Source organism: Manduca sexta, chromosome 18 (assembly GCF_014839805.1).
Source record: "Manduca sexta isolate Smith_Timp_Sample1 chromosome 18, JHU_Msex_v1.0, whole genome shotgun sequence".
NCBI lineage: Eukaryota > Metazoa > Arthropoda > Insecta > Lepidoptera > Sphingidae > Manduca > Manduca sexta.
The window spans coordinates 7,089,695-7,106,745 of record NC_051132.1 but is presented as its reverse complement, the minus strand read 5'-3'; the positions used below and the strand labels follow the sequence as shown (position 1 = coordinate 7,106,745).

Below are 17,051 nucleotides of genomic sequence, written 5' to 3'. Positions count from 1 at the left end.
AAAAAAAATTCACATCAACTTTTTTTTAGCATTATTTCAACTTAGCCAACAATCTATATTCAAAATTGTACCACAAAGTACTGTAAATAACCGATACACTTGTAATACCAGTTTCGTTTCCTCTGCACGGACAGAAACGGGGGAGAAATGGGAAACGCAGCACTGTTAACTTTCGATCTAGAATAGGGTTGCCGAAAGATGCAACAAATTGTGGCTGCATTTAGTATAAACATGGCGTGAACTTACATAATTTAGTTTCTTGTTACATTGTAGTCACTTGACTTTGGTCTATTGTTTGATAATATGATAAGATAGTCCACTGTGTTTTGGCGACGCAGTAGCAAAATATTTTATTTTACTGGTATTAAAGCATTAATGGATAACTAATTAAACTATGTACTTTTAAAGATTTTAGTTATAATTAAAAACTAATTTATTAGAACTTTGTCTAACACAACATAAGCATAGATTTTAAAAAAACTATATAAAAAATTAAAGACTTTAACCAGGAAGTACTCAACACAACAATGGACTAGTACCAATGTGAGGGTAATTTACGTCAGTAAAAATTCAAATCTGACCTTTTTCTTGTTGTGTATACGGCAACCCTAATGTCGAATCAGAAGTTGGTTCGTGAGCATGAGGCAAGGGCGTGGGGTTGTGCACCCCACTGTGTGACTGGTTTTTAGGTCAACGGGAAACGCCGAGACAATCGTCGAAATTGGCACGCGTGGTTCGCAGTCGGCAGTCTTGCTTCTAAAACAATGTTACGTATTTCCAAGCGTGTAGTAATTGAATTTTTCTGAGATCTTTGCTACGTACAATGAACAAGGATGTAATTTTATACTTTTATATGAAATTTAATAAAATCGGAACATAGGTCTTTGAAAAAAAATGAGCTCTTGCCACAACCATTGTTTATTTACGTTCCAAACACTTGATAATTAGAAATCTTGAATTAAACAAACATTAACAAATCATATTTAGCGATTTCACACCTCAGAATACATTCAATGGGGAGATTCGTTTAATTTTGTAATTGGCCTTCCAACGTGTGGCGTCACTTAAAAACCATGAGAAACGATGGACCAAGCGAGTTACGTTCACTGCGTTTGTGTATAACTGTAGAGTCGAGTGTGGGAATTGCCAAAGCAATCAATACGGTCGCAAGGGGACCACTTGTCAGTGGTTGAGTACTGGTAGTTGTAAATTGCCGCCTTTGCATTACCGAGCCTTCTGTGCCACTAGCCCGGAAGACTGCTGTCGGGATGATTCGTATTCAAGTTTCTTTTTTTTAGTAAATTGCGTGTTTAAAAATTATTTACATTGATATTTATATAGCACAGTTTTTTTAACGTTGTGTTGTAGGTTGGAAAGTGTTTCGAGTGCACAGGTTCAATACAGATGTATTACAGCACGCAATGTAAATGATGGCTATTTTTTTAATGACACTAAAACATAATTAAGATTCCCTCCTATATAATTTTATTGTGTTACGCATTTGGTAGATGTATAGGTGACGTGAATCCAAATTCCATTAACTGATAATGCTACTGAGAAATAAGAAAGTACAAAATTTTATCCGATTCTCTAGGCGCAAGGGTTGCGTTCCACAATGTATTGAAATTATTTAGAAAGGCATTTTAATGAGTTTCGAATGTATAGTGAATAATTTTCGCTATAGAAAGTAAGCGAAACCTATTTAAAAGGATTTAATGATATAATGTTTTTACATTTAACATTTATTCTTTGCTCTCGTATGTGGTATCTTGATGTTTATCAATTATGTTTGAGGAAATGTCTAGAATTTGAGCCAACGTCTTAATGCAAACTAGTTGTGTTGTTGTAGGGTATAGATTTGTAGGACTTGACAGTCCTACAAATCTATACCCTACAAAGACTTCGGTTATTTTTTGTCGTAAAATAAATTTAAACGTTACACTCACGTCATTTAAATACGTTCATCGTCAAGATAGACATAATAATTGATGGAGACAGAGCGGCCCAAATGTTCAATTCACATTGCGGTACGTGTATATTGTCTCTGAAACCTGTTCGGTGCTTCGATGCTCCTCGACAATTGATAGTGCAACGACCCGGGACGCGCGGTAACGATTTATCGTTTTCAAGTAACCCATCGGCGGCGATAACAAAACGATCGCAGAACATTAATTAAACTGTGATAGCGTTCTGGATTGTGCGATAGAGATGTGCCGCGTGCGTGTTTCGACTGCGAATATTCAATGTTTATTATAAATGAATACTTAGCATCACTTGCGAATTTTGGAAAGATTTAAGAAACCTGTTCTTTTCGCCTGCATTTAAGATACGTAATTTTTTTTAGATCAATTAGGGATATATGATATCTTGTTGTATTACGATATTTTTATATTAATATACATATAATTTATACATTTTACATATCAGAAGCGACACTGTAGACCCGAGTCAAATCAATAAAATTACGGAAGCCACAGTTTTAAAGCAATCCAAGAATCAAACTGACACTATTTTTGCAACTGCAAAAATGTGATTCTCTACCAAACTACTACCGCTACCCGTGCACACGTTCATAACGTGCCGCAATTTGGTGGCGAGAGTACATTCCGTGTGGGCAACGTGTGCGACCATTCTTTACGTGCCAAATTCCCGGTGTTGTACCGCCGGAGCCGAGCGGAATTCCAATGGGCTATGGCGACGTAGTCGTAGCGAGCTTCCTCTGATGTGGCATTAGGACGTGCAAAACCGCTGGACGATACTGGCAAATATTATATTTCCTGGTTTAGGGATTTGTCCGTGCTATTATTGCTACAGAAAAATTGTAGGCTTCGGAAATCAGAAAGTGGTTTGGCTAATAAGTTGTTGCTCATATTTCTTAACTAACGATCAAGTATAAAAATAAAACATAGTTACAGTGTCTAAAAGATTACTGTCGCTCTTATTATCAGAACCTTTTTAATCTTTCGTGTAAAGAAAATCGGCAAATTTTTATATGTTTTCCATAAAGAATATGAACAAACATTTATAAAAATTACGATGTCTCAAATCTTCCTTCGTAGCGGACTGGCAAGGGCGGCACTACGTATCTTTTGATTCGCGTTGTCATCGAGGCTGGAGGCGGATCAAAGTATTCGTACGGAATCATTTTTACGAGGCCCTTTATTTACTACTTCATATTATGGTTTAGTACATTTTATGTTTGTGTTGAAAAACGGAGATTTATTAGTGTTTGCACCATTTTGTTGAGATTATTTGGTTTGAGAATTTATGAATATGTTATGTATTTATATTCAGTATTATGAATTTCCGCACAGCTTTCCCTCATAATATGATGAATGTGTCGCGTTTTAATGATTTTATATCTATAATTGATATAAATCTGTGAAACATCGTATTCACGTTGCAATCTTAACTTGTTAGATAATTTGGTTGCAATATGGTTTTAAATAAGAGATTTTAATCGGTATACACAATATTTATGATATTTTTAAAATGGCGTCATATTATATTATATATTATAATACCAAAAAAATTCGTGAATTACAAAGAGTCTCTTTAGTAACGCGTTTTGTGGATTCAATGCACCTAAAACGCGCGATTATGAATTTTTTAAGCGTCTGCAGGGAACAACAGCATACTGTGTAAAGAATTATCAAGTAAAGTTATGAAGTGTGAAGACATACGAGACATTAAATGATTGGCAAGTTCGTCCATTAGTCTGTCAAATTCTAAAAGAAATGTAAAGTCGTATAATAGACTAACATTATTTTAACCTTACCTAGACTTGCTAGAATTAAATAGTTTCAGAGGTGTACGCGACCTAGTTATGCTTCTTTATATTCAGGCAAAAAAAAACGTCGCAAAAACTAGTTTGCGCGCTAAAACTTCGACCTACCTTTTTTCTTTTTTGTAGTAGCTGGCGGCAGCTACCAGAACCTTACATTAGCATTTCGTAAGCCATTTTTCTAATGTTATAAATGTGAAAGTTTATGAAGTTGTTTGCATATTAATTTCAAACTTAAAGCTCCGGAACAGTTTTGGATAAAATTGGAAAACGGACAGACATTATTATTATCTTTGAAAAGTACACCGCAGTACTTATTCCGGGAAAGGACTATCACGCGGGCGCCGCCACGAGCACCGGCCAGTACAGAAAATAGATAAGCCGTGTTTGCACAGCTATGTGTACTCTATTCGTTTGCTTATGGTGACGTCCTTCCATATTTTATTTATTTTGTCGCTGAATAAGTAGTTCACAATTATTATTGTGTCTGTAATTAATGAGAATTTCATATAAATGTTATAAGAACTCTATAATATAAGACATAAAGGTAGGTTGTAACTTGTATAATATAAAGACGAAGAATACAGCGTTGTTATACCACATCAGTGACAGCGTCGATTGCGGATAACACGTTTTGTACACGCTGTTGTTGGTTGCTGCGCTGATTAGCTTCATTGGCTTTCGACTGGAGGCGAACGTGACCTAACATAACTCCCTGTTGTAGGCTGAGCGGATAGATAGGTGGCTGAGGATACAATTTAACGAATCTTTATCTGATATAGAAGCGATATAGAATATATTTTTGACTAAATGAAATTTGTTTACGGGTAGATTTAAAACTCGCTTGGGAGACTAATTTAATAATTATTGTATTCCAGCAAAATAAAAACGAAAACTTAAACGTACCAAACATTAAGTGGTAGGTAAAGCAAGCAATAAGTTTCAAAACACTCTTTATGATGTAAAGGCTTAGTTAACACGACGATTGTTTATAACATAAATCTATGATTAATGTACAATAAGATCTTTTATTTCACCGATTGCCATAAAGTGTCCAGTATCAGAAAACACACAGCTATTTTTATGAGCTAACTTGAATGGAATCTAGTACTAAAGTTGTATTTAATTATAATGATTTAACAAACGGCAGTGGCCCTAGAGAGCGCGCCAACCCTATCGTCGGATGCGATCAACGGCCCTTTCAATTAAAAGTTTCTCCCGTGCCACAGTTTGTGGACTCGGCCGCATTGTTCGGCCGAGTTGAGTGACGGCCAGATGCTTCGGAAACACTGTAGCACTTGCCCGCCGACCGACTCCGCTCACAACTTCCATCGCAAGCACGTTGACGATTTTACTTGTGTTTCATCACGCTGTTTTAATGAGCGACTGAAAAAATAACCGACATTTTTTCATTGTCTCCACCTTTGTGAGTCGTTGTACCGTAAAACTGATGTTGCAAAGGAAATTATGTTAATTGAAAGTACGAAGCTTCTGCTAACAATGTTACAAAAGGTATTTATTTACTTTTTTGCAAGTTTTTAATTGAGTGTAAGTAATTCTGAATATAAGTTTAAGCGCAGTATTCTAATAATGTTATAAATTACATCCCGTTTGAGGTTTCATTGTGGCAAATTAATAGTTCTATTATAGGTTAGAGTCGCTGATAAGCGCCTTGTAAATGTAATATTCAATTGAATATTACCAAAACAGGCATTGCCTATTATTTTAATCGTGCAGTTAATAATGAGCATTTGTATAATGTATAGTTTAAAAGAATGGTTGTGTGCTTAGTTGGAATCACTACAAGCATGATACATTTCCGTCCTTGTTTTTAAAGCGCAGCAACGATTGTGGGAACAAAAAAACACAAAACGCAAGTTTGACGAACGTGTAATTGAATTCTATGTTTGTTTCTCAAATAGAATGTTCCCGAAAAATGTATTTATTTGTTTCTAGTCCCAAACGGGTAGTCGTGTATTGAAAAAAAAAGGAAATAGGTTTATTGTTATTGTCAGAGATGTGGATCTATGGCGCTGTCTAGTTTAAATACAACGAAATAAATTATTTAAAATATTACGTTAAATTATTATTTATGCATAATATTTGAAATCGATTTTCGTAGAATCGAAATAAATATAGGCAGACACGAGAGCGCGTGTGGTAACAATGCAGGTAATGCTCGCAGCTATAAAGCTACAGTGTTGTTTCTACAGTTTATGGACCGTAAAATATTACGTCGATCTTCAGGCGAACGAGGTATAACGTGAAACTAAATAATAAATGCTTTCCACGCCCGCCCCCGCCAACATCTCGTACTGTCGGTTTTACAGCTTATTATGTAATCTCTTTCATGTATATGCCTCCTTTATGATTCTGAATACCCGGTCGCGCCATTCATACTATACCGTACGCGTTAAATGAATAAAGTGGCGGTTCTTCGTTGTGGTGTTGTCGTTTTTTTTGTTCTGTGTAATATATGTATTTTTTCTAAAGAGTGGGAGATAATTGCAGGCCTATAATATAATTAAAACATGTTCGAATATGTGTACAATTTACGTAATTGTTTATGTTTCTTTGTGTATGTATATATTATTTCTTGGAATTATGAAACGTGTGATTTGTATTCAATTAGTCTACATTTTCTACCGAGCCTGTATTGACAATTTCCTCCTCTTGTACTATTTACTGATTATAATTTCAGTTTTTGATTGATTTTTGACTGATTATAATTTATTATAAGTTCGAGAACCGTAACTAAGATAATATTTTCGTTGTTGCAGGTGCAGTGAGCCGGTGTGCGGACAGTGCGGACGGTGTCGCCGCTCGTGCAGTGCAGTGCAGTGTTGTGTGTGGTGTGAGGTGTGAGGTGTGGGGTGCAGCTAAGTGCGGCTCAGTGCGGTGGTGTGTTGTGCGCGTGTGTGCGTCCGTGTAAGCGCGTGCGACGTGGCGCCGACGCTCACGTCAACTCAATGCCGGTGCGCCGATGGAGCGGTGATCGCGGACTGACTACGTCACTACAGCAGCGCTGGTGAGTAGCGTAACTCTACTAGTCTCATCATAGACATCTTTAATCCCCATACCTAAGTTTCATACTTTATGTATACCTTCGGGTATAACAACGGCTTTATATGTCGTGTGACGCGTCGTTCACTTCTCTGCACCATGACTGAGACCACCTATGGTTGTCGTATTGAGTATGTCCGTTTCATAAAACCCATTGTATTAAATTAGTATGGCGTTTTTATTTTGGACTGCTGCGCACTAGTGTCTTGTTCTTCAGTATACCCCAAAGTTGTTCGATAGGTATAGATCGGGTGTCTGCGCAGACCAGTCATTGCATTGTTTTTGCCTTCTAAAGTGGTGAAAAATTGGCAAATATGTGTTTTAACAACAGCGTTTCAGACCGGCTTAAAGCACATTTACGTAGTTATGATTGCTCATACGCATAAGATTTCGCTGACCCCAACGACAGCCATTCAGCTCTAAATTATAATGCTGCCACTACCGTGTTTCCGTGCTTTCTAACAAACCTGTCATCCGACGTTCTGTACTATACCTGAAAATGTGAAAAACACTCATATTGTATATAATTTTTTTATATAAAAAGAATATATACAGTCTAATTATTGTTGTTTAAAGCAGTAATATGAAACCTTAAATACATCAAAAATTGATTCGACGGACAAAGCCACATTGGACTAGTTTTCTTAAGAAAAAGGTTGATGTCTTAGACTCCATTATTAGCGGTTCTTTTTATTGGAGTCGGAGAACTGTAACTTCTTTTTGGCCCTGCAGCGTTTTATGGATGCTTCATTAAGTCTTCTTCTTATTGTTTAATAACTAATCAGTTTTATATGCCCTCCCATAAAGCTGCAGCGAACTTTTTTTTACAATCTTGAGAGTCACGAAAGTTTTCTATCCTGGCGGTCAGTTGTTATGCGATTTCGGCCTACCCTTAATTTACTTACTTGAAAGCACGTTTTCGCTAATCGTTTAGTACAGATTTCGTTGCGCAACGGGGACATTAATAATTTACTTGATGGGGTGTAGTCTTTCATTGTTCGTACAACATCTGGATTTTTATTCATTTTTCGATATCAATCTCGCGTTATTCGTGGTTCTGTAAAATTCTTCGTAGAAACGACCACACACCAGCTTCCTAACACTATGAAATTTAAATAAAAAACTAACAAATGACTAACATTATTTAAAAACAATATTATTAACGTTTTGTGGAACAGATCTTTTATAGTACCTAAAAAAACTCTTTATATTATTTAAAATTAAAATCAGTAGGGTCAAAAAAGCCTTTTTACTAGAGTTAGGTAGGTAGGGCTAGGTTTGTGTCACGACTCAACTTCGAATTATAAGGGTGTGTGTAGTGTGTGACAATGTACTGCGCTAGTCTATTCTGAGACGTAAGATGTTAAGTCTCATAATTCCTACAAACTATACTAGCTACAATGTATTTGAAACCTTAACAATATGCAGCTTACACAATGTTGTTTGGCGGCTGAAATAGATTTGCTATGATGGTATCTTTCCAGCCGGATTCTTGAATATAATCTATTTTCTGCGACTAAATTGAAATAAAGTCATTTACCGATCATTTTAAAGAATAATCTACGTATCCTTATCTCACTCGAATGTAAGATCGGCACGACATATTACAATTTTCATATATTATGTGAGTACGTGTATCAATAAAATATGCTAACAAAATGTTTATTTGATGCATGATTAATAAACGGCAGAATTCTTTACGATTGTCGAAAGACGTCTCACAAACTCTTATCTCCATTTTGTGGCCACAGTCGTCATATCTTAATGTATCACTGGATTATTGCGCCATTATAAGCTATACACCATTATACAATATACACACTTATCGGTCATCAAAGAGGAAGCCGTCGATTATCTCTTTCGTTACAGATACTTCACAGTTTTTTTAGGGACCTATTGAATGATTTTTCCTGATGAAATGATTCAAACTCGTTTTTAATGTTATGTTAGAAGTCTAAAAAATAGTGGTTTCGTTGTAAAGAGAACGGAAAGGAAACTAAAAAGGTTTTAATTTTCTTATCGTAAATATGTATGTCGCTGTTGCTTTATTCTCGTGCCGTGTAAGAATCATCCTTCACTCAACTGAACTTGTAATTAAGATATAGCCGGGTAATGGTTATACCAGTAATGGGCATAATAAACATATATATCGGCCACTAACGATTAAAATGTATGTAAATGTTTTGATTTTATTATCCTGTGCTTATTGGTGTACCGCGAATTAAAATAATACAAACCATGATACATGAATAGGCCCACTGTCGAAATAATATTTTTCTTGTTATCATAGAATAAGTGCAGTTCGTGTGTTATTTAATGCTTCGCAATTTAAATCCGTTTCATCCAGATTCGTTCAGCTATTACACTAGCGTCTATCTTATTGTTTTTCGCTTGAGAAGTCCCGATTAATTTGGCTTTGTCCTTGGTTTACACGAGTCACATTCAAAATGACGTTAAAACATAACCTGCCTTCTCTCTTAGTTGTTTTTGTTTTAAATTAAAAAGTTAAGTTTCAATACTTGGAATTTTGTTTTGGATAGAAAAAGGGAAAGAAAAATATTTTCCAATTGTAAACGATAAAAAGAAATTATGACATTACATTTGTATAGTAATATCTTTTTGTCATCACTAAAATAGTAGTGTTGCCCGCGAAATCGCCAGCGCATTTGCCCCTTCAGGAATGATAGCTCCACTATGCAATTTCCCGGTTTTTATTTACTAATACTTGAGTAACTTCTGCCTGTTAAATCTGTTTAAGAAAAGCCTTCTTAATCCAAATTTTGGTATATCTCTGCAGAAAATTTCATTCAAATCCTTTCAAAAGGTTTCTGAGTAATGAGTATACCCATTGGCGTAGTTACGGATTTTCGCTAGCAGTGGCAGCTGACGGGAGAAAAAACTACCCTAATTCAACAAAAGGCCTGCACCACACGAGGCGCTTATAAGCACAGGGTTTAAATAGGGTGGCAAAGACGTTTCTAGGGTAGGGCCGGCCAACCCTTGTCCCTCCATAGCTACATCTATAACTACACCAAACATACAAACACCTGCACCAATTTTGAAATTAATCATGTGTATAATACTTTTTAGTAGAAATAGAATAAACTTACCATGTCAAGGGAGTAATATGAGTTTATAGCCAAACGTAACATATAAACGATTTATCGCAATAAATACTAAAATAATAATTTTTCTCGTGTAATATAATGATAAATTCTCAATATGTCTCTCGAAAGTTGTAACTATTCACCAAGTTTGTATAAATCAAATATGGGATACTGATATTCCATCCAAGCAATAAATAAGTTATTCGTTCGTTTTTGGGCGTTTGGGAGGGTTATCTTATCGCCGTTATATTTAGTTATTCAAATAAAACGTCAGTGACAAATTCTGTTGCAATAAACAGTTCGTTTATTAGTTTTATGTGCCCGCGTTAAGGCCTTATGAGTTACAAAAGTCCCTAAAACACTAGCGATTCCTAATGCAACCACCATCTATTTAAAAACGGATTAAAATATCCCAGTATTTCTCATGGGAACAAATGTCTGGGATAAAATTGTCTTTGTGGTAATCTAAGATAAGATCTACATATCGTCATGATCGTAGAAAAATGTCGGTTTTGAAAAAAATACGAAATTCACTTTTTACCTAATTTAGATACTACATGGTCCAAATATAATTACTGCATTAATGAAAAAAATCTATGTATTTTGGATTTCAAATTAATTAGTCGGTATACTGACGGATTTGATAGATGCTCATAGTAAAACGCCGGTTATGTATGAATGCACGAGGTATCGTGGCCGGCAGCATTGACGTGATCATTTTTCTACTGATACCCAATTATGTATTTTTATCAATTAGCGCTGCAGATTATGTTATTAGACTTCAGTATCTTTAATCTCATGCATAAACCTAATTATGAGTTTAGCTGACATTAATATTCATAAGTCAAAGCATACCTATTAATAATTTGATGCGAAAAATTTAAATACCTAACTCAATCTACATTGACCGATAATATTTCAGTGTATAATTATTTCACTATCAATATCACTGGAAAGTGGAAAAACTAATAGAATTTAAAGTGAGAAGTTAAGACGGCGCGGACGAGAGCACGTTTCCGCATGATGCAGCCGGTGGACCTTTTTGTAAGGAGAGAATAGGTCACATTTAGTATTTCAGTGTATAATTATTTCACTATCAATATCACTGGAAAGTGGAAAAACTAATAGAATTTAAAGTGAGAAGTTAAGACGGCGCGGACGAGAGCACGTTTCCGCATGATGCAGCCGGTGGACCTTTTTGTAAGGAGAGAATAGGTCACATTTTACACGTATCTCGTCTTAGTACGACGCGCGGGGAGCTCCCGCCGGCCGCTCCCGCTCCCGGCGTATCCGCGCAATCGCCATTATCCATCGAACTCGTCGACGCGTTGCACCAGATTTAATTTTGCACAACAATTAAACTAATTTATATTTGTTTACCAGTTTATAAAATTATTTCATGCCTAGTTTTTTTATAAAGTCTGATAAAAACTGCAACAATGAAAACAGGGCGATCAAAACATATGTTAAAACTTGTAGAAGAAAGAAGTAAAGCACAAATTACGCATTTTAACCACGAAGAGTTAATCGTGGCGGAGGATTGCAGTCCAGAAACTGCAGGTAAGTTAATAAATTATATATTAACATTTGGTATTATTTAATTCTTGTATTTATATAAAATTTTGCGAAGTAAATAATTATAACGTAGGTTCTGACTATCCGTCGGTTTTCTACGGAAAATTAGAAATCGTTTTAAATTTAATTTACATACAAATAATATTCGATATCTGATAATAGAATTATGCGATTGAGTTTGTATTATATCTAACAAAGTTTAAAATTTTTAAGTAGTATAAAACCTTATAACATTTTTCTATGGACATGATAGTGTCGCATGATCACAACCGACGATATTCTGTGAACACGCTTTTTATCCAACGGTCGTATCTGACCATCCCACTTTGTTCTATGAACTAAATTCTCTTCCACCTTTTTTCTATTGAAAAACATTGTTTATTTGTATTTATATAATATATTTTTCTATAAATTAATGATCTGATCTGATTAATTATTTACCCGTATAAATAAAAAAGTTATGTTTTTTTTATATTTTCGGATCTTTTTATTGTGAATCGGTGTAGGTTTTTAGTAAAGGTTAATCTGCGATATTAAGTAATAATAATTATATACAGTTTACTGATATCTTTTCAGAATGCCATTCGCCATTACCCCCAGGGGCACGCAGCGTAATAGAAAAGATGAAAGACATTTATGATGAGGTTTTTTCAGACGACGTACACGGAACAAGCGAAAGCATAAAATCAACAGATGAAAATATGGACCCGAACATAGCATATCCTACTTGTGCTCTTAGAGAAGATCCTTTTATAGCTGGGTATCAAAATGCACCCTCACCATGTTTACTTCCTTCAGAAAATCAGCAAGGTGTTGTGTCATTCTTAAATACCACTTCAGCTTTAACCCCTTTAAATACCTCCGCCTTGATATCAGATCTATCACCTTTCCCTCAACCGATTACCCCAACTGTTGACAACAACGACCAAACACCTATGCCATCACCAGCAAAAACACACGGTGAAGAATGTAAGGATTTGTTTTGTCCCACTCACGATGGTGTGGACTACAACAACGTTCCATCAATCAATTCATTTGTATCTTCATGTCAGTCATCTCCAGCGTCTCTTATACGATGTAGAGGTAAAAAACGGGTCCGAAATTATGATGGTTGGGAAGAAGTAAAGAGAAAGCGCTTAACGAATGCAGGAAAAGAATACTGCTCCAAAAAGGGAGTTATTGTTTCAGCAAAAACTATAGGTAGGCCTTGCACGTGTAGATATAGATGTTACACTATGTTAACTCTCGAAGAAAGACAGGATGCATTCGAAAAGTTTTGGAAATTAGGTGATCGTGAGAAACAGTGGTTGCATGTTGCGAATTATACTTCAAAACAGAAGAAGAAAAGGGGTCTTCAAAGAGATTTAAAGCATAACCGCCAATTCACTTACAAGTATTTTTTGCCAAAGGGTTCATCAAAAATAGAGATCTGTAAAACCATGTTTTTAAGTACATATTCCATTAGTGAAAGGTTAGTTCGGACAGCTTGGGATAAATATGATGGAAGCACTTTGATTGAAAAAGACATGAGGGGGAAACATAAAAATCATAATCGGATTGTTGACGATGAAATGGTAATGTCGGTTTGTGCCCACGTTAATTCATTTGTACCAGTAGAGTCTCATTATAATAGAGCAGCGTCCAAAAGACTGTACTTAGATGGTGACTTAAGCATCGCTCGGATGTTCAATTTATACAAAGAATGGCCTGAACTTAATAATCATTCAAATACAGCTTCTAGTCTTAGACAGTACAGAGACATAGTTAACACTCATTTTAATTTGAGTTTTCATTTACCCAAAAAGGATACCTGTGATCAATGTCACAGTTTTAAACAAACACAAAATCCGCCTGAAGATCTTAAAGAACAGTACGCAAATCATCTAAATAGCAAAAGAATGTCTAGAACCTTGAAAAATACAGATAAAAATGACGCTATTAATTCTAATGGACGCATTGTTTGTGCTACCTTTGATTTTCAAAAGGTTTTGTCATGTCCTCACGGGCAAATGAGTGTATTGTATTACAAACGAAAGCTGTCATGCTACAATTTCACCATATACGATATGGCTGTCAAACAAGGTTATTGCTATATGTGGGATGAAAGTGTTGCCAAACGTGGGGCAAACGAAGTAGCCAGTTGCGTTTATGACTTCATAAAGAAGTTTGTATTAAAGGGTGTGAAAGAGTTTCGATTCTGGTCAGATAATTGCGCTGGCCAGAATCGAAATCGCATAGTTTTTTATATGTATGCGCATGTAGCTAAAGAATGTGATATAACTATAACACATAGATTCCTAGAAAAAGGACACACCCAAAACGAAGGGGATTCTGTCCACAGCGTGATAGAAAGGGCTGCTGAACATAAAACAATTTACACACCTGACGAATGGAAAATACTTGTTCGTTGGTCGAAAGTAACAGGTGATTCTTATGAAGTCATAGATGTAAATCAGTCGTTAGTATTTGATTTTAAAGAACAACTTAAAAATAATAATTGGGCTAAAAATACAGCCAACAACAAAGTAACTTGGACAGGTATAAAAGAAGTTTGTGTCGACGGGACTCAAAGTAATAAAATCCAATACAAATATGCTTTATCTGATGATTACATGACCCTTATACTTCGAAAGGAGACAAGAAATTATAATATTCCGACCTTACACAATGCGTATCTCCATTCAATTCCTATCGATAATGATAAATATAGGGATCTAATAAGTCTTTGCGATTCCTCAATAATACCTACCAAATACCATAACTATTTTAGAAGTTTAACGCATGGACGTCATATTTCTGATGAAAAAAATGATTCTGACTGAATAATATGTGCAAAATTGTTTTATACTTTTTGTTTAGTTATTAATATTTCTAGTTGTTTTGTTCTTACTATGGTGATCTCTAAATTTGTGATTTATATGTTTTTTTAATTTTTTTTTTATAAATAAAGTTGTTACTACTCTATATTGTGATAGCTATGCTAATACATTTAATATTTAAGTTTGAGATTAGTATTTACCAAATTAGAAGAAATCCGTTCCAAAAAGCTTAATAGTCATCTTAGCCAAAAATAATACTGTTGATGTTTACTTTATTAAAACTTTATGTTTATTATATTATTATTGATTTGAAAATGGTACAACCAAATAGTGTATGTTTTATTTAAGATACCCGGTCTAATCATACTACGATATTGACTTACCTATTTACTCACCCACTATCTACCCACCTACTTACTTATAATCAAAATAAAATAATATGACAGATAACATATCCGCCAAAATCTTACTCAGTAAGTCAATAGAACATAACCCGAAACTAACATCCGTCACTTTTTTAAAAGTAACTTCACGAAGAACAATGTCGGATAATACTATGTGACTGTGTTGACTCCAAAGTAAAATGAAGCATGTGACTTTTCTAGAAAACTGTATAATTAAAAGTTGATGTTATTTATTCCGTTTTAAAACGAATTCTCTTTTTCACTTATATGCAAAATTTCGTAATTATTGATTTAGAATTAAAAAAGTTATGTAAAAAAAACTAACATAATTATTTCAAATGGCTGTCCTGTAAAGTTTAATATTTGTTAGATTCGTCATTATTCTACGACTATGACGATATCTACCCGAGTGCTAAATTTTATCCAAGTCCGTTGAGCTGTTTCCTACGTTTACTTTGAACAAACTATTGATTATTAAAAAAAAAAGACAAAGCTCAGCAAAGAAATTTAAGCTACAAATTATACAGAATTACGTAAATACGCATTACGCACGCGTTTCTAATAGCTTTGATATTAAAAATATATATCTATTGTGATGTGCTGTGTTTTATACAATCATCGAACTAGCTGAAAACGCTACAATACCTATGTCTACTGAGAATAGTAATATGCCCCGAACTTAAAAAATACATATAGTTGCTACGATGCATGCCCCTATGAAAGTGTAAGCGGAAGTGTAATTAGGGCACCCACTTTTCACCTGTTTGTTCGGTTCCATAATGTGATAGGGGGCGTGCCTATCGCCATATCGGGCACTAATTCAAGACTCCGGGATAATATTGACAGGATCCAAACCCGGGACCTCAGAGCGCTGAGGTACCGCGCATGTAATACAACTACGTCACCGAGTCATATTAAATGTCTGCAATATACTGTAGACCGGAAAACGGCACTGCACTGGTCGCATTGCTGTTTGGGGCTAGAAATAGACAAAGCGATAATACCTACCTAGAGGCGATCGGTTATAAACCAAGTCAAAAATCGCATTTTGTAGTCCCAAGAACTGGACACGCTTCTGTATAATACCTGAATTGAATTATGCCTGCGTATTTACTCTCTGTTTCGCATTCCAAATCAAGCCAGTGTAACGTGCGTGTAGCTAAGCGAGTTACAACTCTCTTGACATTAAATGTTTGCTCTTTTTATTAAATTACCGTTCTCTCTGTAAATTTTATTAAATTATAATCAGTATTATGTCCGCAGAGAATTGTTTCATTTTGCGTAAATTTTTATATCAGTTATAAACACGTGTAGTCTTAACTAGATTTGTAGGTCACGCGGTTCGATCTCGCCACTTTGACCCAATCTGTGAAGTTGAATACATGTCAGAGCAATCTATATCGAAGCAATACCGTGGTAGCTTTTTAATCAAATTACACTGGGCTACTTTTTTATGTAATTCCTATTTTATTGCCTAATGTGTTATTTTGCGTATACCTACGGATTAATAATAATAAAACTATATTTGGAGATATCATTTTATTATTTAGGGAAAGCTATGCTTTAGAGGTGGTTGATGTCAGTATGGGGCTGAATAGTAAAACAAATTCAAATTGTTAGAATATATATTATAGTACATATTACTCGTAAACTGAAACGCAAGAGCAAGCTTAAATGCGTTTCCTTTAGGCTACGTTCAGCGTACACGGCGTCGATATTATACATTTTGTTACTTAATGTGAACTCCTCTTACCGAGGTGGTGAATCCATCTCAATAAAACAATCTTGACCTTGACTTGAAAATAATATCCAAAAACAGTTAATAAAATAATCTCAGTTTCAAATGTAGTTGTAAATCGGTATGATGATAAGAAATATTATATAGATCAATTACTGTTAAATTTTAAGGTTAACTGTCTATTATACTATATTTATCTTGAATAATATGAAAACGGATTATGGATAATAACATCTCAGAAAAACATCGATTAAGAATTATCATGTATTATATACAAATACGTCATATATGTTTATGATGTAATTGTATATTATCTATTATCTTTTTGTGTGGGTTTAATCGCATAATAAAATTATGAGGGCTTTTCGCAAAACCATTCCTATTTGCTGGTTTTTTTTACGTAAAATTTTATGAAGTGTGGCGATGATTATTTAATCTAAAATATATAATGTAATATTTTTTGTATCGAATTATAATCGTATAAAAATATAATATTTGATATTTAAACAATTTTATTGTTATTGTTTGTAAAGTTGGTAATGGATGGCCTTATAGTTTTTC

General features: G+C 34.8%; 2 protein-coding genes across 6 annotated transcripts in view; both read left to right on the top strand.

The window, feature by feature from the left end:
• Positions 1-17,051, top strand: part of LOC115449436 (C-terminal-binding protein) — a 94,551-nt gene that overhangs the window by 63,214 nt on the left and 14,286 nt on the right. For all 5 annotated transcript variants that reach the window (XM_037440227.1, XM_037440228.1, XM_037440230.1 and 2 more), the window contains one exon: positions 6,565-6,812. The gene's annotated coding sequence lies outside the window, so the exon portion shown is untranslated. The remainder of the gene's footprint in view (positions 1-6,564; positions 6,813-17,051) is intronic.
• LOC115448488 lies at positions 6,836-17,029 on the top strand. The gene is made up of 2 exons (XM_030175914.2): positions 6,836-11,514; positions 12,106-17,029. The coding sequence occupies exons 1-2, from the start codon at positions 11,394-11,396 to the stop codon at positions 14,349-14,351; spliced, it is 2,367 nt and encodes a 788-aa protein (XP_030031774.2). The 5' UTR covers positions 6,836-11,393; the 3' UTR covers positions 14,352-17,029.